The sequence below is a fragment of the Elephas maximus genome, chromosome 9 (genome assembly GCF_024166365.1).
Source record: "Elephas maximus indicus isolate mEleMax1 chromosome 9, mEleMax1 primary haplotype, whole genome shotgun sequence".
NCBI classification, from domain to species: domain Eukaryota; kingdom Metazoa; phylum Chordata; class Mammalia; order Proboscidea; family Elephantidae; genus Elephas; species Elephas maximus.
Genome location: NC_064827.1, coordinates 109,084,291 through 109,110,252, shown reverse-complemented (window position 1 = coordinate 109,110,252; position 25,962 = coordinate 109,084,291). Strand labels below are relative to the sequence as shown.

The following is a 25,962-nucleotide window of genomic DNA, read 5'->3' as shown; positions in this document are numbered from 1 at the left end:
ATAACTGCCCATCTCTCCGGGATAGGAAGCATCCTAGCATGAGTGAAGCTGTCTGCCCATATCATACTATTTTGCAAAATAAGAATACTTGACAGAATTAAGGAAATGGCTCTCCCTGGGCCCTTTTCAGACTTTCAAAAACTTCAGGAAATTCTATTTTTATTTCCTCCTTCCCAGCCTTCTAAATACACACTTGAATTCTCCACATCAGCCACTGTGATTTGTATAATAGAAGCAAACAGCACCATCTAGTGTATTCCTCTTCCTGACTTCATCTCACAAAATAGAAGTTTTTGCCAGTCCTGGTTAACTAGGTATTCTATTCAACATTTGCTTTTATCTTCCTGTCAATCTGAGATAAGAAACACGGAAAACATTCTTATTTTTTTCTAGTACTCTAATAAAATTGCACCCAACTTTTGAGTTACACCCTTTCTATGTTTCTACAGTTAGCATCATCAGCTGCCATCGGCTCCTTTTCGAACTCACGTGTGTCCGAGCAGAAATGTGCTCCACGAGGTTTTCAATGGCTGACTTTTTGGAAGTAGATTGCCAGGTTTTTCTTCCAATGCAACTGTGGGTGGACTTGCATCAGGCTGTTGGCCACCATTGTCAGCCCTGGTAATTTGGTCCCTCAAGAAGTTTGAATGTGTTTATGAAACTTCCACTACCTTGCCTTGTACAAGTTGTGCTGACTTCCCCAGTCTTGTGTACCGTCTTACCCTTCACCAAAGTTACCACCTATCTATTGCCTATTTAGTGTTTTTCCCTCCCCACGATGCCCCTCCCTCATAACCATCGAAGATTTTTTCTTTCTGTGTGTAAATGTTACCATGAGTTTTTGTAATAGTGGTCTCATACAGTGTTTGTCCTTTTGTGATTGACTTATTTCACTCAGCATAATGCCCTCCAGATTTATCCAACTTGTGAGATGTTTTGCAGACTCATCATTGTTCTTCATTGTTGCATAGTATTCCATTGTGTGTATGTGTGCTGGTTATTTTTATAGGGCTACAAACCCCAAGGGGCTGACAGTGGTTAAAATTTCCAGGTAGATCAAGTTTCTTTCTCTTCACACACTGATAACTCTATGTACTAACTCCTCCCCTCCGTGCAGCCAGCCCTGCCCCCTCCAACACTTAGTCTGCCCCCCCCACAACACACTTGTCCCCTTAAACGCCGACAGTTCTGTCTCCTGCCTTCCTCCACCACCAGAAGCACTCCCAATCTTAGTGAGGTGTTCAGAGGAAAGCCTGCAGATCACACCTGCATGGGAGTGACTGAGGCTTCAGAGCAACTGTCCTGGTTGATACACCTGAATCTCTGTCATGAAGATTACTACCTAACACTTCTCTCCCAGACAGGGGCACACTCAAAAGCCCTCTGATTTGTATTATCCGTTTCCGTAGTGGAAATATCCACACCACGGCCGATTTCAAGCTACCAATGGTTGTCAGCTTGCAAAATTGCTAATTATTTCTCAGTTGGTCCTGGCTAGCTGTTGGAGACTCTCTCTTTGCGGTGGTTAAGAGTTGCAACTGCTAACCAAAAGGTGGGCAGTTGGAATCCACCAGCTGCTCCTTGGAAATCCTATGGGGCTGTTCTACTTGACGGTAATGGGTTTGGTTTTTTTGGAATCTGCCTACTACCCTCCATTGTTGAGTAATAATGGTTCATATCTCAAATGCCAGAAATTACCTATTTCTCCTGTTATTTTTAGTAGTAGTAATGGTAGTTATACAATCCAAGAGGAAAATTCAAATGCCTCTTAAGGGGGAAACTCTTTTCTAACGTTGGTACACTATTAATGAAAACATACTTGTTACAACCACATCCAGATATTCTCTCTCAGGTACTAACATCCTGATAACTTCCATGTGAACTCTCGCATGCAACATTGGCTGCTTCAACTACAAAATTGTACATGTACATGAACTTCTGAATATAAAGGTGTACATCAAGGTTTAGGCCTTAGGTTTTTTGTTTTTCTCTACAAAGTTCCACTTTGAAAAGACTTCCTTAACTGGAATGTGTAAAAACATAAACCCGTTACACTGGGTTTGGGTAAAAACTTAGTGCCTACTAAATAAAAAAAAAAAAATTTTAAGTAGCTTAACTTTAATAGCTTTAATCTTTTATAATTACATTACATGGAACCATATGAAATTGCCATTGTTTCTAGTCCAAAAAATGATTGGATATTGGCATTTTACATGGTTGCACTTAATACATCGGAGGAGGGTAAAAGTTTGGGGGATTCTTACTCTGTGAAAGAATTGTCTGCATTGACACCACTTTCAGCAGAAATCTATTGTTTTCATGCACAAACTTCTGCTGTTATTCTGATATCCTAGAAGTCTCTAGGCGTCGCAAGAATACGGTACAAGAGTTTCATTTTGGGGGAAAAAGAAATAAAACATAAATAGTTTTCAATAATCTCACATGATCTTTTTTTCCTCCCAAAGGAATTAATTTCTGAAAGCAGTTGGGCCATCATTCTGCCATCAGGTAATTCTACCATTGAGGTAAATATCAAAACACTGGGGAAATGAACGATTAAGCCTACTCGTTTCATCCGTATTGAAATGATACCATCTCATTGTGTAGTGATGGTTGAGTTTGCTGACCCTGTTAAGCTGGTGTTAGTTTTTCCCTATTTATTTTTATGAAGCTCACAACTCTTTTCTTTTTTTCAGCCTTCCTGCAATCTGACGGGGATGCTCATAAAACTTATATAAGTCTAAGACAGAAACTTACAAAAACCTTAGAAAGAAAGAAGCAAAGAAATTGTTTCCTTGAGTAGGCCTGCCATTCTGTTCCATGTCCTGGGTGGAAAACACGTGTGGTTTCTCCTCAGATGAACACGTGTGCATAAACCATAAAAACCAGTTGCTGTCAGCTCCGACTCACGGCAATCCCACGGGTGTCACAGTAGAACTGTGCTCCGCAGGGTCCTCCATAGCTGATTTTTTAGCAGTAGGTCACCAGGCCTTTCTTCTGAGGCATCTCTGGGTGGCCTTCTGTCGAGCAGTCGAGCACATTGCACCACCCAGGGACTCCGCGTACGCCAGAGAACAATAAAATCATCAATTCAATTTCATTTAATTGTTCTGTCAAAGAGAATAAGTATTTCATGGGCTTTCTGCTATACCAGGATGTAGCTTATAGATTCATCAATTTGGTTGTAGTAACATAGAAAACAGTCTATGATATGAACCAAAAATCAAGTTGTAGAAAATATGCAGTCTGATCCCATTTTTATAAAAACAAAAACTTTAATAATCATAAACGTATATATTCTGTATGTGTGAAATGAAAAATGTTAGAACCATGTTCTGAGGTATGGGACTGGAGAGCGATGACTTAAAACACTTTTGTATTGTTTGCACTTTTAAAATGAGCACATGTTCCTTTTATAATGAATTGTTCAAGTTTATATATTTTCACCATTCAGTTTCATGGCCTTGAATGCATCTCTGGTCTCTTGACTAATGAAATTCTGCTCATCTCTTAAGGCTCAAGCAAATGTCTCGTTAATATCTCATTAGTCAAAAGTAATTGCTTTCCTGCACTGTCTTCAGCAACACCTGGTACTTACCGCTATTATGCCAATTAACTAAGGCACCTCTGGTAGGTTTGCCTTGGTATTTTGGCACCTCCTGCCTTTAGCGCAATACCTGGCCCTTAATAAAAAACAAACCCGTTGCCAAGCCCGTTGATTTCAACTCATAGTGACCCTACAGGACAGAGTAGAACTAAAAAAAAAGCAGCTGGTGGATTTGAACTGCCAACTTTTTGATGAGCGGTGTAGCTCTTAACCACGAGACCATCAGGGCTGCCTGGTCTTTAATGGAGCTTAATAAATATTAGGTGAATGTTTATGTGAGTGTACTTTTCAGTTCCAGAATTTTGGCTGGGGTCCTTTTTAAAATTTGTCTCTTTATTGCTTTCCAAAGATAAATGCTAATAATAGCCCCTCAGGGTCCATTGCAACACATACGAGGAAAACCCAAAACCAAACCAGTTGCGTTGAGTGGATTCCACTTCACAGTGACCCTAAAGGACAGAGTTGAACTGGCCCATAGGGTTTCCAAGGTGCAGCTGGTGGATTTGAACCTCTGACCTTTGGTTAGCAACTGAGCTCTTAACCACTGCGCCACCAGGGTTCTCAAATGGGGAAGGGCTAATTTATAAAATGTCTTACACATCAAAGATAAAAATGATACAAACCCAATGAAAATACGAATATACGACATGAATAGTCAATTCACTTATCCCTCACGATAATAGTGGTGTTAAGTAGCGTGGGTTCCCATTCGCAACAGATCGCGGGGATGGCGCGGGACACCGAAGCATCAGAATTGGGCAACATTTCGTTCCCTTGGCATAAGGTCCCCATGAGTCGGGTCCCCTGAGTTGGGGCCAACTGGAAGGCAGCTAACAAGAGCTGTGGCGAAATAGCATTAACTTGGTACAACTTTTTTGAAGGCTGTTTAACATCTTTTAAATTTTTACATGTGTTCACATTTTAACTGAAAAATTGTATATTTTTGGCATTTGTGCCACAGAAATAATCACACAAATATGCAGAGATGTATGGACAAAGATATTCACTGCACATTATTTATAATGAAAATTGGAAAGAAATTAAGTACCCATCAGAAAGGGGTTGATATTAATAAGTATGATATATAATGTGCAGCTAAGAAAAAGGATGAGATAGTTCCACACAGCACGACCAGACAACTGGACCCACAAAACAATGCTAAGTATAAAACCAAGTGAAGAAGTAGTCATAATGCTTTCTGAAAAATGTATGTTTGCTTGTGTCTGCACGATTAAAGTCTAGGGCTGAACACCAACACGGCACTGGGGAATTTTAATCAGTTGAGCACGTGCTTATAATTTAAAAATAAATGCTTAAGTGCATTTACATAAAATAATGAAAACAGGGAAAACATTATAAAGTGTTTAAGGAATAACAAGGTTTATTTAACAGCCTTGTTGAGCACAGAATTTAAGGGGGATAAAAAAAGTTGCAAAGCTTACTCTTGATTATCTAACGCAGTGTTTGCATAAAGTGAATGAATGTGGTTGGGCTGACAGTTTATTATATCCTTCCACATTTAGTTTTCACATTAAAGACTCAATAGGTCTCATGTAGAAAAATGAGTTTAATTTCAAACCTAACAACTTGTTTATGGGAAATACGTGCTTGTTTGGTTCCCTTTCACTTTCTCAAAGGAAGCCCACATGATGGAGCCCATCTTTGCAAAACTCGAAAACTAAACCCATTGCCTTCGAGTCCATTGGACCCTATAGGGCAGAGAACTGCCCCACAGAGTTTCCAAGGCTATATGTACTCTTTTTTTTTTTTTTTTTTTTAATGTACTCTTTTTAGGGAAACAGAGGAAACCCTGGTGGTGTACTGGTTAAGTGCTACAACTGCTAACCAAGATATCGGCAGTTCAAATCCGCCAGGCCCTCCTTGGAAACTCTATGGGGCAGATCTACTCTGTCCTATAGGGTCGCTATGAGTCGGAATCGACTCCACAGCAGTGCGTTTGGTGTTTTGTTTTTAACGGAAACAGACTGTCACACTTTTCTCCCGCGAAGTCGCTGGTGAGTTCAAACCGCTCACGTTTCGGTTAGTCTCTGCTCGCTTAACCCCTGCGCCACCAGGGCTCCTCCATTTTTGCAAAGACTTCAGAAAATTCAGACCTTTTGGGAAGCTTGACCAACACAGAAGATTCGGTTTCCAGTCAGCGTAGACCGAGACTCGGTTCACGGCAGCCAGGCTCCGACCACTTGGAGGAGGTGGCGCCGCTCTGCGGACGCCCCGCTCGCCCCCTCAGGGCCCCCAGGCTGGGCTCGGCGGGGCGAGGCGCGGGGCGGGGTTTGGGGTCCCAGGCGGGACGAGGGCGAGCGTTTGCTGGGAACGGGGCTGAGGAGTAAGGCTTTGCGCCGTATTGGCAAAGTTGCACTAATTTATTGCTTCCACCATTCCTTTTTTTCCCCAGTGTTAATTGCATCCAATTTTTTATCTATAATTACCTTACAAAAAATGATGAATGCTGTAAAATAATATCGACCAAATAAAAGTTCAATATATGTAATTTAAAAAAGAAGTGTTTACGCCCACGTCCTTAATTTGGAGCCCTGGTGGCGCTGTGGTTAAAGCGCTGGGCTGGCAAGCGAAAGGTCAGAGGTTTGCACCCAGAAAGCAGCCCGACCGGGAGAAAGATGTGGCACTTTGCTTCCGTAAAGATTACCCATTGCGTGGAGTTGATTCCGACTCATAGTGACCCTATAGGGCAAAGCAGAACTCCCTTGTAGGGTTTCCAACAGCGGATGGTGGATTCAGAACCGCCGATTAGTGGCGTAGCTTTTAACTACTGGGCCACCAGGGCTCCCGCAAACATTACAGCCTTGCAAACTCTATAGGGCAGTTCTACTCTGTCCTATAGGGTCAGCATAAGTGCCGAAGGCGACTCGCCTACAATGGCTCTCCTTTGGTTTGGTTCTTAATTTGGTAATAAGAAGATGCTCAGGTAAGGTTTAAGGAGGGCTAAACCCTACTTAATTGAAAAATTACAGCTCCATTCTTTCAATCCTAAATATTTCAATAGGCGTACCTTTTAAAACTAAGTACATTCTCCTACATCATTCCAGTATCGCTTCCGTGATTAACAAGAGGAACTGTAATTTTCCTTACTACCTCCAATACACATCTAACGCAAGTTTCACAGTGTCTCCAACCGACCGAAAAAGCTAGGAAAAGCACCACAAGCCCCGGCGCGGGGGGTTATGGGAAGTGGCGTTTTGGCTCCCGCCGGCGGCCTGCGCGGAGTGCAGACGGGGCTCTCGGGTCCTACTGCGCATGTGCACCCGTGGCGCGCCTGCAGACGTTCGCGTTGCTCGGCTGTGCGGTGGGTGGGATCCCCGAGCTTCAGTGTCTACGCGGGAGTAGATGGTGTGGACTTGGGGTGAGAACGCAGAGGGACTCGGAATCCACGCGTCTTGGAGACCACCCGGGATGGGTTGGCTTTTGCCCGGGTGAACGGGAACAGGGACCCCCAGGACGGACCCCCAGCGCCGTAGAAGGCCATCGGAGGGACCCAGGGCTCCCGGGCCGCAGGTGGACTGAGTCCTGGTCAGGAGATGCTTGGTGCGGCCCCGGTGTGAGGGGACCATGTCCCTGGCCCACCCTGCAGCCCGAGCAGGAAAAACCCACGCCGACAGCTGGAGCAGAATATGCGTTTAATTGTGGACCTTGAACTTGCCAGAAAGCGCGGGCTCTGGAACTAGAAGGACCCAGGTAAATTCCATCTCGGTTACCTGTAGTTAGGGACCATAGAAGTAAACTGGAATCGGTTTTCTTACGTGAAAATGAGGGTATTACTGACTGCTACGTGGCGTTCTGAGAGTTAGATGCCACCTGAAAAGCATGTAACCAGGTGTCATCAGTAAGAACAAGTGATTACTAACTTTGTTTCTTTTGTTGGGTGGCTTAGTAAATGTCCCAACCATCCTGTGAAATTGGTATAATATCTGAACTGTTTTTTTAAAATAATGCAATGCTTTAAAAACCGAGATTCAGGTTAGTAAAATGGTATGCTCAAGGCACAAGCTAGCAGGTGATGGAGCTTGTAGTTAAAGACAGGTGTGCTTTATTCCTGGTCTCAGATCTTTTGTAGTATTGCACCTGCCTTAAAACCAGAGGTTCCAGCACTAAGCAGACTGTCTTATCCCCAAATCCTAAGGGATAAAATTGCAGGTGAATGCGGATGGAATCTCACCATGTGGCAAATGTATTCTTAGGTACTTAGGGTCTCTTCAGCATAAGTTGCAGGCCCCTCTTGCCCTGGCAGGCTGTGCATTTTATCTGATACTCCTAAATGAATATGATTCCTAGGCCCAAATCCCAGCTTCCTTGTAACAAAGCCTCTCGTGAGGTAGGAAGTAGGAGGCCTCTGAGAACAGGAATCTTATCTGCAAGAGAACACCCTGCTGACCTTTGACTTCTCACCCAAACTTTTGAACAGAGGCGGAAGAGCCCAGAAAGGAGCAGGTCCTGATTTGCACAGCCAGAAGCAGTTCCTGATCCCTTTGCCCAGAATGAGCCAGATCTGGTGACGTAGCCATCCCCGGGAGTCACCACAGGCTATGTGACAGTGGAGAGTTTGAGTAAGGCTTGAGGAGAGTGAGGTGAGCTGGGTTGGTCCAGAGGGCTGACCAGCAAAGGCTGCTTCATTAGAGAGTGTCAGGGCATGGTGTGGGCTTGAGGGAGAACCAGCCAGAGGTGAGGAAACTGTCCCTACCTATCCCTAAACGACCCCCAAGCCATTCATTCTCCAGTAGCTCTTTTCGAATCTGTTGTAGCTCTCACACATTGTCGTTCATCACGTGACACTGGTGACATCATCCTGACCTCACAGATCCCAGAATGATGGTTCATGAAAGATGTCCGTGGTTATCGACTTCTGACCCTTTTGAAAGCTTTAAAAAAAGAGAACCTGAGAGAGTCAGTGAATTGTCCAGGACTGCCCAGTTTGTGACAGAGCCAGGAGGACAACATAGTGCAGTTCGGTCTCTCACAGGTCAGTCACCAAAAGCCTCTTACCAAAGGGCCTTTTGAGAAACCGTAATTTGGTTAAAACGCTTAAACAAGGAATCTTGCTTTTACTGGGCTTTCTTTGAAACTTGTACCTCAAGGAATAAACAGTATTACTAGGAAAATATAAATGATGCAATCCAAGAATGTTTTGTACTATCTCAATTTTAATAAAAGTAAATTGCTTCCCAGTTTGTTTAGATTTGATTTAAGTCATGGATGTGAATTGAATTCCGTTGAATACTTTACTGAATAAAGGTATAGCTTCTTTACCCTCTGGTGTAATTTAATCTTAGTAATCCTGTTTTCTTAGTTGTTTCCGTTAATCAGTTGTAAGGATACATAAATTATTGCTAAATCAGTAGAAAAAGATTTTATATTCAGCCAGTTTAAAACTGCAAGTTCCCATGATCATTTCACAGTTGGCTGTGGACAGGTGCTGCCACCTCAGCACGCTCATCCCTATGCCTCTTCCAGGGCTCACGGGCCGTGTTCCCACAGGGAGGCTGCTCCCCAGCTACGGAGATTTTGGGAGGTGAATCTAGTTGCTTTAAGACGGGCCAGATCTTGTGACCCCAGTCCTTCTCTGTCCCCACAGTTGAGCCTTCTCAATTGTCTACACTCTCCCAAGAGCCACAGAAAATGAACGAGTCTCAGGTGAGATCTTTATTTATTCCCCAGTTTGTATTGTAATGCGTTTACGAGGTTTATAAGGGTCCATACATTAAATGGAAAAGGAAAAATATAAATAAATACAAGTCAGTCTTGAAAAAATGTTTATAATTTTCCTATCAATTCTGTTGTTTGCTTTTGGGTTTTGGTAGATGACCTTTGTCAGAACAAGTGGCTTCTCTCCAGTTACTGGTTTGCTTAGATTTCAGTGTAGTCATGGATGTGTATTGAGTACTTTTTCAGTATCTATTGGAATAAAAATACATTCTGTTTCCTTTAATCTGTGAATATTATGAATAGAATAATGGATTTTGTAATGTTAACATATCATTGAATTCCTGTATGGACCCTGTTTACTACTGAGTGTGGTGAGTTACTTTTGCATATGTTGCAGGGGTGTTTTTGCAAATACTATTTTTAGGATTTTTTTTTTTTCCTGTAGCAGAAGTTAGTTTAGCCCATAATTTTCTCTTATGTGCCTGTCCAGTAGTGTATCATGGTTATAGCCTCATAAAAGGAATTGGGGTATTTTCACATTGTTTCTTTTGTTTTTTCTAAAAATCTATACAAGAAAACTGCCTGTTATTTGTGGATCTTGTGAGACTCTTCCATGTGGTCATTGTGGGAGCTCTAAGTGAAGATTTTGATTAGTAAATCATTTTATTAATAGTCATAGGCTTATCATTGATTTCTATTTTTTCTTAATTACCACTTTTGAAATGTTATTTGAACATGGAGACTGCCGATCAAAAAGGACAAGCTATGTTCTAGTTGGCCTAATCTGAACCCTTGGATTTCCGAGTCCATTTGTGGTTCTGGCATTTTCTGCTGGCTGTGCGCTGCAACTACTGACAGTAGAGGGGACACATGTCACCATCTTGGTGTCCTTCACTTCTGCACACCCAGCTGTCATTCTTTTTTTGTTTTGAATAAGTAACCTATTCATACTTCCATAAAACCTAGAAAGGTATACACTGATAAATCCTACTGCCATCCCTCTCCCCATCTGTCCCAAAGTCCTCTGCCGCCTCTAGCAAACCACTTCACTGTAGGTTTCTTGTATATCTTTCTAGCTTTAGTTATGAAAGGGCAAGCAAATGTGGATACGTTTATCCTAATTTCCTTCCCATTCCTAGCCGACAGTTTGTATTCCATCTACACCTGTTCCGTATCTTTGTTTTTACCAGTAACCATGTATCCTGGACGCTTTCTCTAGGGACTTAGTGACCTTCCGTGTTGTTTTGTGCAGCTGCACATTATTTCATCATGTGAAAGTGCTGTGCATATCCTCATCATCTTCTTAGGAAGGGCACTGGAACTGTTGTCTAAAATGATTATGTATGAATAACTTTATATTTATAGATAAATAGGAGAGGTGATAAAACTATAGGGTAAATACTAGAAGTAGGATTACCCGGTCAGGTTAAATGCATTTTTGAAAAGTAAAGCTGCGTAATAACATGGAGAGGGTTGGGAAGGACAGGTTTCAATTTTAAATAAAGTGGCCAGGTAGGCTTTCTGAAGAGGGAAATGTTTGAGAAAACATTAAAGGAAACAAGAGAGCAAGCACCTGAGATACCTAGAAAAGAGTAACCTGCAGATTCCTTGGCGTGGGGGGGGGGGGGGTGGGGGGTGGCAGTACTACAAGTGTTCCAAGAATTGCAAGCAGGCCAGTGTGGCTGGGGCAGAATAAATAAGGGAAGAGTAACAAAACAGATGAATGGGGGCAGGTCATGTGGGGTATTGAAGGACACTGCAAGGAGTCTGGCCTCTGCTGAAATGGGATGTTGATCCAGTCATTGTGGAGGGTAACATGGCATGGATTCCCAAGACCTTGAGATGGTGACTTTTATGCAGGTGGTTAATGTTGGGAAGTACTCAAAGAGCAGAGGAGTTGGGATACAGGAAAGAATGAAACAGGGAAGGGAGGAAACCTGGTCTACTGGTTGACCCCATTCTCACGAGAGGTCCTAGACCCAGGCCTTCAAGGAACCCTCTGAGAAGCAGTAACAAATGCCCCTCAGAGGAGGCCACCTGTGAGAGGGGGTGGGCATTATCCACTGGCTTCTGTTCGTATTTAAGGGCTGACTGGGTGCCTTCAGTCCTGTGCACATGCCGTTATGTTAATTAGTAATAGTTTCTTGGGTGTGGTAAGTTTCTAAGGTGGCATCAGAGAAGACCCAGAGCAGGATTCATAAAGACACAGGGGCATCTGAGGGGAGATACCGGCTTGGGGGCTGGGCATGTGACACAGGGCACCTACATGAGTCTGGTACAGCCCTTGCCCCTTAGGTTCACTTGTGCCCACCCCACTCTCAATCCCTGCTTCTCCTGAGGTGGTGGTTAGATACGATTGTATGTAGAAGACTGGCTACAAAATCTATATTGTGCCCGGTCCCAATGACATTAAGTATGTTCATCATCTTCTGTAACCATCACCAGTATTTGTTTCTATTTCCATCACCCTTAACTGAAATTAAATATGTTTTTGCAGGTACACTTCGAACTGTCTTTTTTTTGTACATTTTATCGTTAATAATATGTACTACGTACATGGTTGCAGCATGTAATTTGCTGGTGTTATCATTTCTCAGATGGTCACCTGTAAATGTTCAATGTTATGATTTCAGTGAAAGGATTAACTGAAGTTTTTTCTAAACTAAATCAGGGGCTTCAGTTGGTTGAAAACATGGACCCAAATGTTGATCACTTTGCTAAAGTCGATAGGCAGATTTGGGAAGCAGTGAGACGTTACTGCGAAATATATGAAGAAGAAAAGAAAAGGACCATACAGACAACTCTTGCTAATTTCTTGACTGGAAATGCTGTTCCCATTACCAGGGATAATTCAGATGATCCAGAAGCTTCCACAAGTGGAGTTATTACCGAACGTGATAAAATGCCAGTGTTGTCCAACTCTTCTTCATTGTTGGAGTAAATTTTTATGATTTGTGTATTTTTTAATGTATGTGTGTATGTGTTAAAATATATCTGTAAATTTATATGTAATATTTCCAACCCCCCAAAACAAAGATCGGATTTGTAAAGATACAGGTAATAAAAGGCAGCAATAATGAAAACTAAAAAAAAAAGATATTCAACTTATGCCAGAACCAACTTAATGGAGTCCTTGGAATGAAACCCCATCATAAGTTGGAGACTATGTGTACTTTCTTCCAGTTCGTGGCTTGATTTTTCGTATTCTTTACAATGTCGTGGAAAGAGTTGTTAGTCATTTTCAACTCATAGCAACCCCATGTGACAGAGTAGAACTGCCCTGTAGGGTTTCCAAGGTTGTAAATCTTTATGGAAGCAGACTGCCACATCTTTCTCCCGAGGAGCAGCTGGTGGGTTCAAACTGCCAGCCTTTCAGTTAGCAGCTGAACACTTAACCACTGCGCCACCAGGGCTCCCTTTGCAAAGAGCAGAGGTTTTTAATTTATTAATTTTTCAATCAACATTTTTTTCTTTTATGAATTATGCTGTTTTTCTCCTTTAAATAAACCTTTGTTTAACTCAACAGAGGTTTTTCCTATGTTTTCTTCTACAAGTTTTATAGTTACAGGCCTTACGTTTAGGTCTATGATTATTTTGAGTTAATTTTTGTTTATAGTGAAAAGAATGGTTAAAGATTAGTTTTTTTCTTTGCTTATGTATGCCTAATATTTCCAGCACCATTTGTTTGAAAGAATATGCTTTCTGCATTGAATTGCTACAAAGTATGGGAGTCCCCAAGACCACCCTCACTTCTGACACAAACTGCAAGCTCAGAGGTCCCCAAAATCATCCTCATTTCTGATACCAATTGTAAGTTCAGGGGTCCTCCAAGACTACACTGAGGTTTGATAATTCACAGGAAGGACTCAGCTCACTGAAAGCTGTGATACTCACGGTTACAGTTTATTACAGTGAAAGACTGTAGAGTCAAACCAGCAGAGGGAGAGGCATCTGGTGCAGGGTCCAGGAGAATTCCAGGGATGAGCTTTCAGGGTCCTCTCCCAGGAGTCATGGGCAGAGCTAACTTTCCCAACAGTGATGTATAATACCACATGTGGAGTATTGTCAACCAAGTTACATGTATTCCGTTAATGCAAATTTGAGTTAACAGTCAAAATCCCTGTCACTCATCTTGGTAACAGAGTAAAGGACAGAAATCTTATGTCATATGATTGTTATTACGTGTGGTCGAGTTGATTCTGACTCATAGTGACCCAGAGTAGAACCGCCCCACAGAGTATTCTAGGCTCTAATCTTTATGGGGGATCACCAGGTCTTTTTCCTGTGAAGCCTCTGGGTGGGTTCAAACCACCAACCTTCCATTTAGCAGCTGGGCATTTAACTATTCATGCCACCAGGCTTCCTTATGTCATATGATTAGATGTAGAAAATGAATATGAGAATACTTTATACCTTAGTTATCTAGTGCTGCTATAACAGAAATATCACACATGAGTGGCTTTAACAAACATTTATTTTCTCACAGTTTAGGGGGGAGGCTAGAATTCTGAATTCAGGGCGCTGGCCCTAGGGGAAGGGTTTCTGTTTCTTTCCGCTTTGGGGGAAGGTCCTTGTCTCTTTGAGGTTTTGCTCCTGGGCAATCTTCATGTGCGTTGGCATCTCCCTTCCCCATCTCTGCTTGCAGTACTTTCTTGTTTAATTTATTTTATCTCAAAAGAGATTGAATTAAGAAACACCTTACGCTAATACTGCACAACCCATTCCCAAATGGACTTATAACCACCAGTGTAGAAGTTAGCATTTACCACACATATTTTGGGGGGCACAATTCAATCTATGGCAATATCCATTCATGATTAGAGTTCTTAACATATTTGGAATGGAAAAGAACTTCCTTGATCTGATAAATGATAACTATGAAAAAAAAAAAAAAAAACCCTACTGAAAATGTTATACTTTATAGTTTGATATCGAAGGCTTCTACCTGAGTTTGCAAACATTGTATTGGAAGTCTTAGGCAGTGAAGTAATGCAAGAAAAGAAATAAAAGGTATAAGGATTGGAAAGGAAGAAATAAAACTAGCTTTTTAGAGACACATGATTGCATATTAAGAAAATACAGAAGAATCTACAGATAAACTATTAGAGTTAATAATAGAAGTTAGCAAGTAGCTACAGACAAGGACAGTATAAAAAACTTAATGTTACATCTATATTCTAGTAACAATTAGAAAATTAATTTTAGACTATGATATCCTCTACAGAAGCATCATCAAACATCAAATATGAGAATTGGTCTCTGTTTCTCCCTTTTGCTGCCTTATTTATACCAGAGTTCTGAAAGATTTCCCCCAACCTTATCTAGAGAGCTCTTCTCATCACTGTACCCTGCAGTTGTCTGCTGCATACACACAAAATGAGGGCCTCCCAAGGTGCTCTCGTGGTCCTCCCATTAATTGCTCTGGCAATCATTCATCCTAAGCAGGGCTTCCAATGGGTTCATTCTGGTTCGAATCCCTGCTGAGAATTTGCATTTCCACTCCAGATATACCAAAGCAGAATCTACATTTTAGCAAGATCCCCAGGTGATTCTTATGTGTAATAAATTTTGAAAACCACTTTTCTACTAGTAGTTCTTGGAAACCCTGGTGGCTAGTGGTTAAGTCCTATGGCTGCTAATCAAAAGGTCAGCAGTTTGAATTTACCAGGTGCTCCTTGGAAACTCTGGGGCAGTTCTCCTCTGTCCTATAGGGTCACTATGAGTCAGAATCAACGTGATTGCAACGGGTTTCTCACTAGTGGTCTCAGAATTGGTTCCTAACCAGCAGCATTAGCATTTAAGAACTTGTTAGAAATGCAAATTATCAGCAGGGGTTCAAACCAGAACTAACTGGGTTCAAAGTTCTGATTCTAAGGCATACTTTGATTCTAAATCTTGTTCACTTTCAGCTTGGAAGACTTTTTGGGATCTCATTAGAACTCTGTTCCTTTGACCATTTCTATGTTTTGTGTTAGATTATAAGCAGTGTTCCCATTTTTTCTTATCTGATACCATCTACACTAAATCTTGCAGAGTTTACTCAACTTCCTTGGCCTACCACTGTCCTACTTCCACGTATTTTTCTTTTGTCATACAGTTATAGTATTGTTATTGTTGTTAGTTGCCATCGAGTCCATTTCCTGTACTTCATCCACATTTCTTTCCCTGAATATAGGTGGCTGTCGCTTAAGTTGGCTTCTTCTGTTTTGTTACCACAGATGTTCTCCACTCTTCTTTTAGAGCGTTCCTTCTAAAATACAGGTCTGGTCATGTATAATGACCGTGAGTGATGGAGTGAGTACCTTAGCAAATGCTCAAGACAAGCCAGTCAAATACAGGAAAAGATGACAGGAAGCCTAGTTATAATTTTATCTTTAAAAAGGAAGTTTCTAAGTTCTTGCAGTGTATTCATTTTCAATTGTTGCTACACTAAATGAGCACAAGCTTAAAACAACACAAATTTATTATAGTACTGTAGGTGGGAAGTCTGATATGGGTCGCACTAGGCTAAAATCAAGGTGGTGCTCAGAGCGTGGTCCTTTCTGCAAGCTCTGTGGGATCATCCATTTCCTTGCCTTTTCAATGCTTTTAGAGTCCACCCACATTCCGTAGCTCATGGCAACTTTCTTCCATCCTCAAAGTTAAGCTAGTAACATCCTAACTCTCTAACCCACCTTCCAGTATCATTCTCTCTCTGACCATAGCTTTGGAAAGATTCTCCGATTTTAAGGACTCGTGATTGGAGTGGGCCTACCCAGATAATCCAGGATACTCTCCACACATCAAGGTCCTTAATGTAATCTCGTGTGTAAAGAAAGTCCCCTTTACCATGGAAGGTAATACATTCACAAGTTAGTCTATGAACGTTTGTAAGGATGATTATTCTGCTTACCACAGTCAGTATTAATTGGCGGTGTATGTATATCATATAGATAAATTCAGATTAATTAGGGCATGAGAATGGTATTTGTACTGATTGCATTGGTACTCCTAAAGTATAAAACAAACTTAGAGCCATTATAGGCATCCTTTACAACATTTTGTTTCTAACTCTCAATGGTAAACATGACAGGAATTAGTTCTCAAAGATATTTTCCATGTCACCTAATTCTGAACCTTTCGTATTGATAAAAATATGCTATTACAGGCTTCAGTGTCATTCAAGGACGTGGCTGTGTTGCTGACCCAGGAGGAGTGGCAGCACATGGGCCCTGCCCAGAGGACCCTGTACAGAGATGTGATGCTGGAGAACTACAGCCACCTCGTCTCAGTGGGTGAGCAGACCTCACCATGCGACTCCATCTAGCGTGCATTTCCGAGTTTTTTATTTCCTAAGTTTTGTAATCATCGTTTTTTGAGGAGTAACGAAGAAAATAAAACCTGGCAATGTTCATTGTACAGCTCCATGAGTTTTGAGAAATGCATAGTTGATTTCCACCACCAAAATTATGACATAGAGTATTTCCATCACCCCAGAAAGTTTCCTAGTAGCTATATGTAGTCATTCCCCTCCTTCCATCTGGCGATCTTCTTTCTATCACAATAGTTTTGCCTCTTTTATCATTATATGTAAATGGAATTACACAGTATACACACTTCATTGTCTGACTTCTTTCACTTAGCACAGTGCTTTTCAGATTCATGCATCTTGTGTGTATGAATATGTTAATCTCTTTATTCTTGAGTAGTATTTATTTGTATGCATATACCACAATCTGTTATCCATTTACCAGCTGGTAGACGTTCGAGTTGTTTCCAGTTTGGGCCCATTATGAATAAAGCTACTACAAGTGTTTGAGTATAAGTCTCTGTGTAAACATATGTTGTCATTTCTCATGTGTAAATACCAAGGAGTAGACTTGCTGGGTCTTAGGATAAGTATATGTGTAACTTTTTTAAAAATGCCAAATATGTTTCCAAGGAATCGTGTGGTTTTTCATGCCTTTTAACAATAGATGAGAGTTAAAAATTGTACCACATTCTGCCTAACATCTGGTATTGTAAGTCTTACTACGTTTGCCCATTCTGGTGAAGGTTTTATATATAGCTTACTGGGTTTTATGTTTTCCCTGATGACTGATGATGATGTGCGTGCTTTTTTTGTCCTGTTTAAGAATTCTTTGCCTAATTCAAGGTCACTAAAAGTTTCTCCCAGGTTTTGTTCAGGAGGTTTTATAATACTAGGTTTAAATGAGGCCTGTGATCTGTTTCTAGGTAATTTTCCCATATGTGTGAAATTAAAAGTCCTAGTTCACTTTTTGAATCTTGATTTCCAATTATGTCAGCAATATTTGCTGCATAGATTATTCTTACCCCGTTCAACTGCCTTGGTATTTTGTCAGAAATAAACTATCTTTCTGGACTATATTCTGTTACTTGGATCTGAAGGTCTATTTTAATGCTGATACCATTCTTTTGATTAAGTAAGTTTGTAATAAATTTTGAAATCAGGGAAGCTAAGTTCTCCAACATTAGTCTTACTTTCAAAATTGTTTGGTAATTATACTTTCTTTGCATTTCCATATAAATTTTAGAATTGCTTCTTAAATTTCTTCAAAAACCCTGATGATGGTATTATTGCAAGTGCCTTAAATCCGTAGCTCAATTTGGGAATGATTTACATCTTAACAATATTGAGTCTTCTGTTCCATGAAAATAATATATATCTTTTTTTTTCCAGGATTTTTGCTTTTCTTTGCAATATTTTGGAAACCCTGGTGGCATAGTGGTTAAGTGCTATGGCTGCTAACCAAAAAGTTGCCAGTTCAAGTCCACCAGGCACTCCTTGGAAACTCTGTGGGGCAGTTCTACTCTGTTCTGTCCTGTAGGGTCCCTATGAGTTGGAATCGACTCATTGGCAATGGGTTTGGTTTGGTTTTTTGCAATATTTTAGTTTTCAGTACATATATCTGTGTTAGGGGTGCTCCAAGACTACCCTCAGGATTCACAGAACTTAGAAAAGCTGTTACAGTCATGGTTATGGTTTCTTATAGCAAAGAGACACAGTGTAAAATCACTAAGGGCAAAAGGCACAAGCTTCTAGTTGACCTTTTCCAGTAGAATCTTATGGGCAGTGCTTAACTCTTTCATAATGATGTTTGACAATACTCATGAAGTATTGCCATCCTGGGAAGCTCACCAGAGTCCAAGGGTCCAGGGTTTTTATAGGGCATCAGTCATGTAGACCACACAGCACCAGCATGGATGACATTAGTTAGTCTCATTCTCCAGTCTCTCCGTAGATAAACTGATACCACATGGCCTGGAGTCACTACCATAATTACATTGTTAGCACAGGCTATCTGCAATGGCCCGAGGCCCCAGGTGAACAAAGACACTTCTATCAGGCCAGATATTCCAAGGGTTTAGGGATTATATTCCAAGAGTCAGGCAAGGACCAGACCTTTCTTTGGAATATTCAGAACTTCGACAACCCAGGGCTGCTCCATTAATTCTTTACTGCACAGGCCATTCCCTGGCTTTTGGCCTAGGCTCTTTTACAGCAAAGCAGTCATATTTGTTGAACATCTACATTTCTTATAGCACTTATGTAATAGACACCACAATAGTATCAGTATGAATATGCCTAACATTTGGCATAACATTTGTTCATTCTTAAAAAAGGAACAAATCTGTCTTGGAAGAAGTTTAGCCAGAACGCTCCCATGTGTGTCAGAGTAGAACTGTGCTCCATAGGGTTTTCAGTGACTCATTTTTTGGAAATAGATCACCAAGCCTTTCTTCCAAAGCACTTCTGGGTATACTTGAACCCCCAACCTTTTGGTTAGCATCCGAGCACATTAACTGTTTGCGCCACTCAGGGACTGTAGTGTTCCACATAGTCATTGACAGCTCGGTTTGTGATCATATCATATGGCCAAAATGTCTCAGAGCAATGCCACTTGGGGGGTTTTCAGGCTTCCACTCAACTTTTTCAGGTTTCAGAAGCAGGGGTTATCTTCCCAAACATACAGTTTTACAGTTTCAGGCATCTGGCATAACTGAGCAAAGAGATAGTATCATCTATTCCTCTGGGTCTTCTTGAGGCACCATTGTAATACTGGGTTTCCCTTATTGCATTATCCATTTATTCATTCCTTTACCCTCCACTGCTAGTTCTCCTTCTCTCCATTTGTCATTGATTTTTGCCCAAACTTTTCCACCTTTGGAAGAAAAGTTAGATTTGGCCACTGTGTTGATCCAGATTGCCGATAACTATGATAGCCTAGGAAGCACCCTTAGTCCACTCCCGTTTATAGAACGTAGCATTACATGGGTATAGAACTAATAGGCTCCCTCCACCATTACACATTCACTGTCAGCCCCAGTGTTTTCAGATGGAGTAAAGGCACACTCTATCCCATTAAGCCCTTAGGAATTCTGACAGAACAGTTTAAAGGTGTAGCTTCTTGCTTACGAATTATCACTGATTCTGGCATCCACAGTTGCAGCCTTGAACTCCAGACCACTGGATAGTTCTTCCATCACTGCAAGGAAAACACCATGCAGTTCAGTCCACTGAGCTGATTTGTTCTTTCAGCCCAAGTTTTTTCATCAATTGGTCATACTCCAGCAACCTTCCAAACAGCTGTCTACCCACCTTGGAACTGCCATCTGTAAACCAAACAACTCTGTTGGTCAACAGAGCACTGTTCATAGGGCCCTGCTCAGGAGTCTGTAAGATCCGCCAGTCCCTCAGGTGGCTCCATAGTCAGCCCTAGGGGAAAAAAGCTCACTGCTCACGAATATGATTGTACTCCCTTGCCATTCCCACAGTATCACGTTCCTGTGAAAACCAATTCCATTATATTTTGGAACTTTTTTGTTAGAGTGGTAGAGGATTCTAGGTTGCTTTTATTTTTTTTACTTTTCGTACTTTAAAGATGTTTTATTATCTTTTGGTTTATATAGTTTCTGACAAGAATTCAGCTTTTATTTTTCTTTGTTTTGTTGTATATAATAATTCTGTGTTTTGTTTCTGGCCACATAAGATTTTCTCATTGTCGTGGATTGAATTGTATCCCCCAGAAATATCTGTCAACTTGGCTAGGTCGTGATTCCCAGTATTGTGTGATTGTCTACCATTTTGTCATCTGATGTGATTTCCCTATGTGTTATAAATGCTGTCACTATGATGTTAGTGAGATGGATTAGCGGCAGTTATATCGATGAGATCTACAAGATTAAATAGTGTCTTAAGCCAGTCACTTTTGAGATACAAGAGAGAAGCAAGCAGAGAGACACAGGGACCTCATACCACCAAGAAAGCAGTGTGGGAGCAGAGCCTGTCTTTGGGACCTGAGGTTCCTGTGCTGAGATGCTCCCAGACCTTACTCCAGAGCTGACAGAGAGAGAAAGCCTTCTGGAACTGGCACCCTGACTTTGGACTTCTAGCCAACTGGACTGTGAGAGAATAAACTTCATTTTGTTAAAGCTATCTACTTGTGGTATTTCTGTTATAGCCACGCTAGATGACTTAGACACTCATTATTATTGGTTTTCAGTGATTTGATTATAATATATTTTTTGTAGTTTTCCTTTATGTTTCTTCTGCTTGAGTTTCATTGAACATAGCTCTTTGGGTTTATAGACTTCATCAGCATTGCAACATTTTGGCCATTATTTCTTCAAATGTTTTCTTCTGTGCTCCCTACTCTCCTCTTTTCTTCAGAAACTCTAATTCTGCATAAGTTATACTGTTTGATATTGTCCCATAGGTCACTGGTGCTCTGTTTAGTATTTCCTTACCCCGTTGCCGTCAAGTCAGTTCCAACTGATAGCAACCCTATAGGACAGAGTAGAACTGCCCCACAGGGTTTCCAAGGAGCAGCTGGTGGATTCCAACTGCCGACCTTTTGATTAACAGCCTGAGCTCTTAATCCCTGGGCCATGAAGGCTCCTTAGTATTTCCTAGTCTTTATTTATTTTCTGTTTCTTTTTTGATATTGTTTATTCCTATGCTTTAAAGTTTATTAATCTTACTCTGCTGTGGTATCTAAACTCTTGTTAATCACATACAGTGTTTTTGTTTGCTTTTTTTTTTTTTTTTCATTTCAGATGCTGTATTTTTGGGGTCTAAAATTTTGATTTGGAACTTTTCCCCAAACCTCCATTCTCTTCTCATTTTCGTGTTTTACTCTGCTCTTGAACATATGAAGTATAGTAGCTATTTTAATATTTTGACTACTGGTTATATCATATCTGTCATTTCTAGATGTGTTTCTATTGTTTGGTTTTTCTACTGGTTAAAGGTCATATGCTCCTGGTTCTTTGTATATCTGGTAGGTTTTGATTAGGTTCTGCATGTCAGGAAGTTTACATTATTGGGTGTTAGATTTTATTGTTTGCTTTTTAATGTTTTTACTTTTCCAAAATTCCAACCCTGTCTCCTCAGCTTACTGAGATTGCCAGCCTGCGTTTGGGTGTTTCCTTTCTGTGTTGTGACCTAGAAACTTTGATTGCTGTGGCAATTGTAAGGCACGACTCATTTATTTCTCTTTCCTCAGCGATCACTGAGTCATGTAATGCCTATTGACCAATGTCTAACAACCATTATTTCATATATTTTGTATGGTTTTCCAGTTGTTTAACTTGGACAGGTGAATTGGTCTAATTGCTCCGTCATGGACAGAAGAGGAAGTTCACGTGCAGTGTCTTTTTAATACTTGAACTTTTATTAGAATTTAACGTTAGGTTGTCTGTGACTCAGGCAGTTAAGGGGATTGATCCCTTTTGAGCATAAAATGTTTTTGTTTTTACCTCTCCAAAGAAAGAGTCACATGAGTACCTTCAGTGTACTGTTCTTAAAGCTATACCTTCCCTCACATTTAGAAACATTGAAGCCTATTCAGCTGACCCGAATTTCCGCTTTACAGGATACAATTTTATAAAACCAGAAGTCATCATCAAGTTGGAGCAAGGGGAAGACCCATGGTTATTAGAGGAAGAATTTCAAAACAAGTGCTCCCCAGGTGAGTTATCAAATATTGGCAGAAGGTAGCCAAGGAAATTAAATACAAAGTGATCTGCTAGACAAAGATATTTTTGAGGCCTTTATGTTTGGGATATTAGAAGAACCATTTATCTTTTCATCTTTAAAACTGGGAGCCCAGAAATGTCAGTTATACTGAGAAATCAAGTAATGTAATTATATTTAATATGAAAAAAAGATAAAAATTGAACATATAAAAGCACCTAAAATTGGGGCCTAACATGAGAAAAAAGAAACTTTCTGATTTCATCTTTGGTTGTATAATAAGGAATGACTAGCTACTATCTAAGTAAAGAGATGATTAAGAAATTACATAAGATTATGGTTGTGAGGATAACTACTAGAGCAGAAATACAGCCTTCTTAGTTTTTAGAAGAAAAATACAGTGAACAGAGCAAATGAAAAACCTATTGCTGAAAAGGTTTTATTTAAAATTTGTAAGTATACAACATAAAGTAAGACAAACTTCTGTCATAGCAGTTTATGGAAATAGATTAAAGTCACCTATTAATAAAAATTGGTGTGAGATTTTATCAAAATGATATACCAAAGAAATAACTTGGCAAGTTTGAAATACAAAATAATAATTAAGCCAATAAGCATACAAATAATTTAGTTAAATCATCTAACTACTTCTCAAAGTTGAATTCAGATCAAAAAACATCAAATGAGAAAAGGTACATTTAAATAATGCTAAAGAAGACAGGTTAAAAAGGTGATAGAAACATTTTGAATATCTGTGCAACAAATACACCATCATAAAAATAAGCTTTTTGTTTTATAACAAACTGCAAGAGATATAAAGAGAAACAGAAACATATTAAGTAGAGTAGACCATATTATACCTCCCTGATTTCATACCAAATCCAGTGCACAACAACTGTGAGACCCTATCTAGCACTGGGGTCACCAAACAGCAGCCCCTGGGCCACGTCCAGCCAGCTGCCAATTTTTGTAAGTGAAGTTTTATTATAACTCAGCTGGACCCTTTTGTAAACATACTGTGTATGGATCCTTTCACAAAACAGTGGCAGCATTTAACAGTTGCAACAGAGACTGTATTACCTATAAAGTCTAAAATATTTACTATCTGGCCCTTTACAGAAAAACTTTACCAACTCTTGCGCTAGAAGATATAAATAGCATGTTCTATAAAGTGAATCAAATATATGCCTGCACTAAGCTAGGGTCACAGTAGGTACCTCCCACTCTCGTTGCCAACTACATGATAATGATCAACATGAATCCATTTCCTACCTGGAAATGGATCCAGTCCTCACCTTCCCACTCCTCCATCCTCATTGTCAGCCAGTCAAAGCAGCACTCTGTCATCCCCAGTCACTCACGGTTGGATCAGGAGGACATAAGTTTGGAGGTTCCCCAGCCTCCTCATATCTGGGCTGTCATATTCTCTCTCTCATCCCTACCTGGCCAGGGCCAGGTCAGTGAGCACTGGCCACAAGCTTGGAAATCCATATGATTTCCTCCAGTTCAGACCAGCAGCCCCCCTTTGATCCTAGCCACCCCTAGCTAGGTCAGAATAAGTTAAAAAAGACACAGTCCTACAAACTGCCAAATAGACAGACCCCTGCCTCTGCTGGCTTTCACTTCCCCCATGGTTTTAATAATTCCCTGGAAAGACTCATAGAGTTCATAGTTACACTATATTTACAGCTACTGATTTATTAAAACCAGAAAGAATACAAACTAAGAGACACATTGGGCAAAGTCCAAGTGGGGTCCCAGTGTGAGGCCCCCAGGCCCCCAAGGATACATGACCTTATTGGCTTAATTGCATACTTATGATTGGGGCCTCATTGCATAGTCATGACTGATTGAATCATTGAACATACATACCTTGATTACCCAGGAAATTTCAAGGTTTATCTTTCAGAATACAAAGTCCAAATCTAATTCTTTGTCTCACAGTTATCTATATCTTTCAAATTTTGTACTGTAAAAATGGAATAAACATTTTAAATAACATCGGAATATTCACAAAATGTAAGTAATTTAGATCAAAGGAAAACTTCAATGAATTTCACAAAGTAGAAATATAGTCCAATAAAATTACAAATTACAGGCAATATGAGAAAAACTAAAATCCTTCTATCGAAAATAAGTATGTATATTTTTAAAACCTATTTGAGCAAAGAGTAAATCAAAATTGCAGAATATCTGGAAGTATATAAAAATGAAAAACATGTTATAGCCTTTGGGCTACAGATAAAGCAATGAGCAGTAGAAAGTTTGTAGTCTTACATCCTTCTTTTATCAAGCAAGAAGTTTGAGAAGAAGACTAGATAGGGCTGAAGTATTTTCAGAAAGATAAAACTAGAAATTAATGCATTCCTAAGATATAAATAATAAAGCCAATAGATGATTCTCAACGTAAAAATAATTAAAATTGTTAAACCAGCTCACCTACACTAGACAAATGAGAAACACCACCATGTAAGAAAAATTCTGCAGACACACCGTGGTGCAAATATTTTGAAATAAGTATGATGGAAGACATCTAAACAGAAGTCAAAAAAGAAACAGACATTAAATAAAAACTACATAGTGTAATATACCATGTTCACAGGTAGAACAACTCTGTTTTAGAACACTCATTTCTTTTCAATGTGGTTATATGTTAAAAATAATCTAAACAAAATTCCACTATGTTTTTTTTTTTTTTTTACCTTCAAAAGCTGATTCTAAAATTTGTATGGAAATACAAAGGCCCAGTAACAGTTGAAACACATTTTGAGAAGAGCAAGGTGGGAAAACTTTCTCTACCAGCTGTTATGACATGTTGTAAAGCTGTCATAACCAGTACCAAATGGCACTGTTGTGTGGGGGTAATTAAATAGGCCAGTGAAACAGTAGAGAGCACAGAAACAAACACATGCTTAATGATAGCAGAATCCTGGAGAAAGCTGCTCATATGAAAAGTGACACTGCCTTTCATCAGACAACAGAGAAGAGAAATCAGTTGTAGGTGGATTCAAGGCTGAATTGTATAAGGGAAAGCTAGAAATGTTTTAGAAGATAATGCAGGAGACATTTTAGCCCAGTGAGGCCCATTTTTCACTCCTGACCCCCAGAACTGTAAGATAATGTATTTGTGTTATTTTATGCCACCAACCGTGGTGATTTGTTACAGCAGCCATAAGAAACAATTCCGTAGGCTGAGAGTGAATGTTTGTTGAGTGAATGAGCTTTGATTCCCAGCCCTTCTCCTCCCCCTGAAATCTTTCCCTCTCTCTCTGAACAGACCGTGCTCTGCTCTTCTTCCGTATGGCAGCTCCGGCATTGCCTCATCCATTTCCATGATTTCAGCTTTTTGCTTTATCCTAATTGCTGCCAACTTGTTACTTGCACATACTTTGTCTCACCTACACTCTTCCCATGCTTCTTGTGCCTTCAGAAATCTCTACGGGAGTGTTAATGGTCCCTTTGTTCTCAAAATAGGAAAATGAAAACTAACTTTTAATCTCAAAAATCCTTGTCTTTCCCTCCTTCCCCTTAAATTATTTTCTTTTGCCGTTCTTCCTACTCTGATAACGGACAACCATGAAGTCACTTTACATTTTTTGATCTGCCATCTCTAATATCCTTTTACTGATCTTTCAGCAGTTCCTGGTGTTCACTTCACATGGACACAGCCTCTCATATTCTCACGGTCACTGACGTGACCCAA

At 40.2% G+C, this 25,962-nt stretch overlaps 1 protein-coding gene across 6 annotated transcripts in view; it reads left to right on the top strand.

Annotated features, from left to right (window-relative positions):
* Positions 1–6,895: 6,895 nt before the first annotated feature.
* LOC126082358 (zinc finger protein 782-like) overlaps positions 6,896–25,962 on the top strand; it is a 33,424-nt gene continuing 14,357 nt past the window's right edge. The window contains exons 1-6 of one of the 6 annotated variants that reach the window (XM_049894874.1): positions 6,896–7,318; positions 8,046–8,208; positions 8,383–8,600; positions 9,213–9,271; positions 16,431–16,557; positions 22,159–22,254. In XM_049894874.1, the coding sequence (XP_049750831.1) occupies positions 8,447–8,600; positions 9,213–9,271; positions 16,431–16,557; positions 22,159–22,254 (436 nt within the window). In that variant the 5' untranslated portion in view covers positions 6,896–7,318; positions 8,046–8,208; positions 8,383–8,446. The other 5 variants (XM_049894875.1, XM_049894872.1, XM_049894873.1 and 2 more) reach the window with 5 other exon arrangements.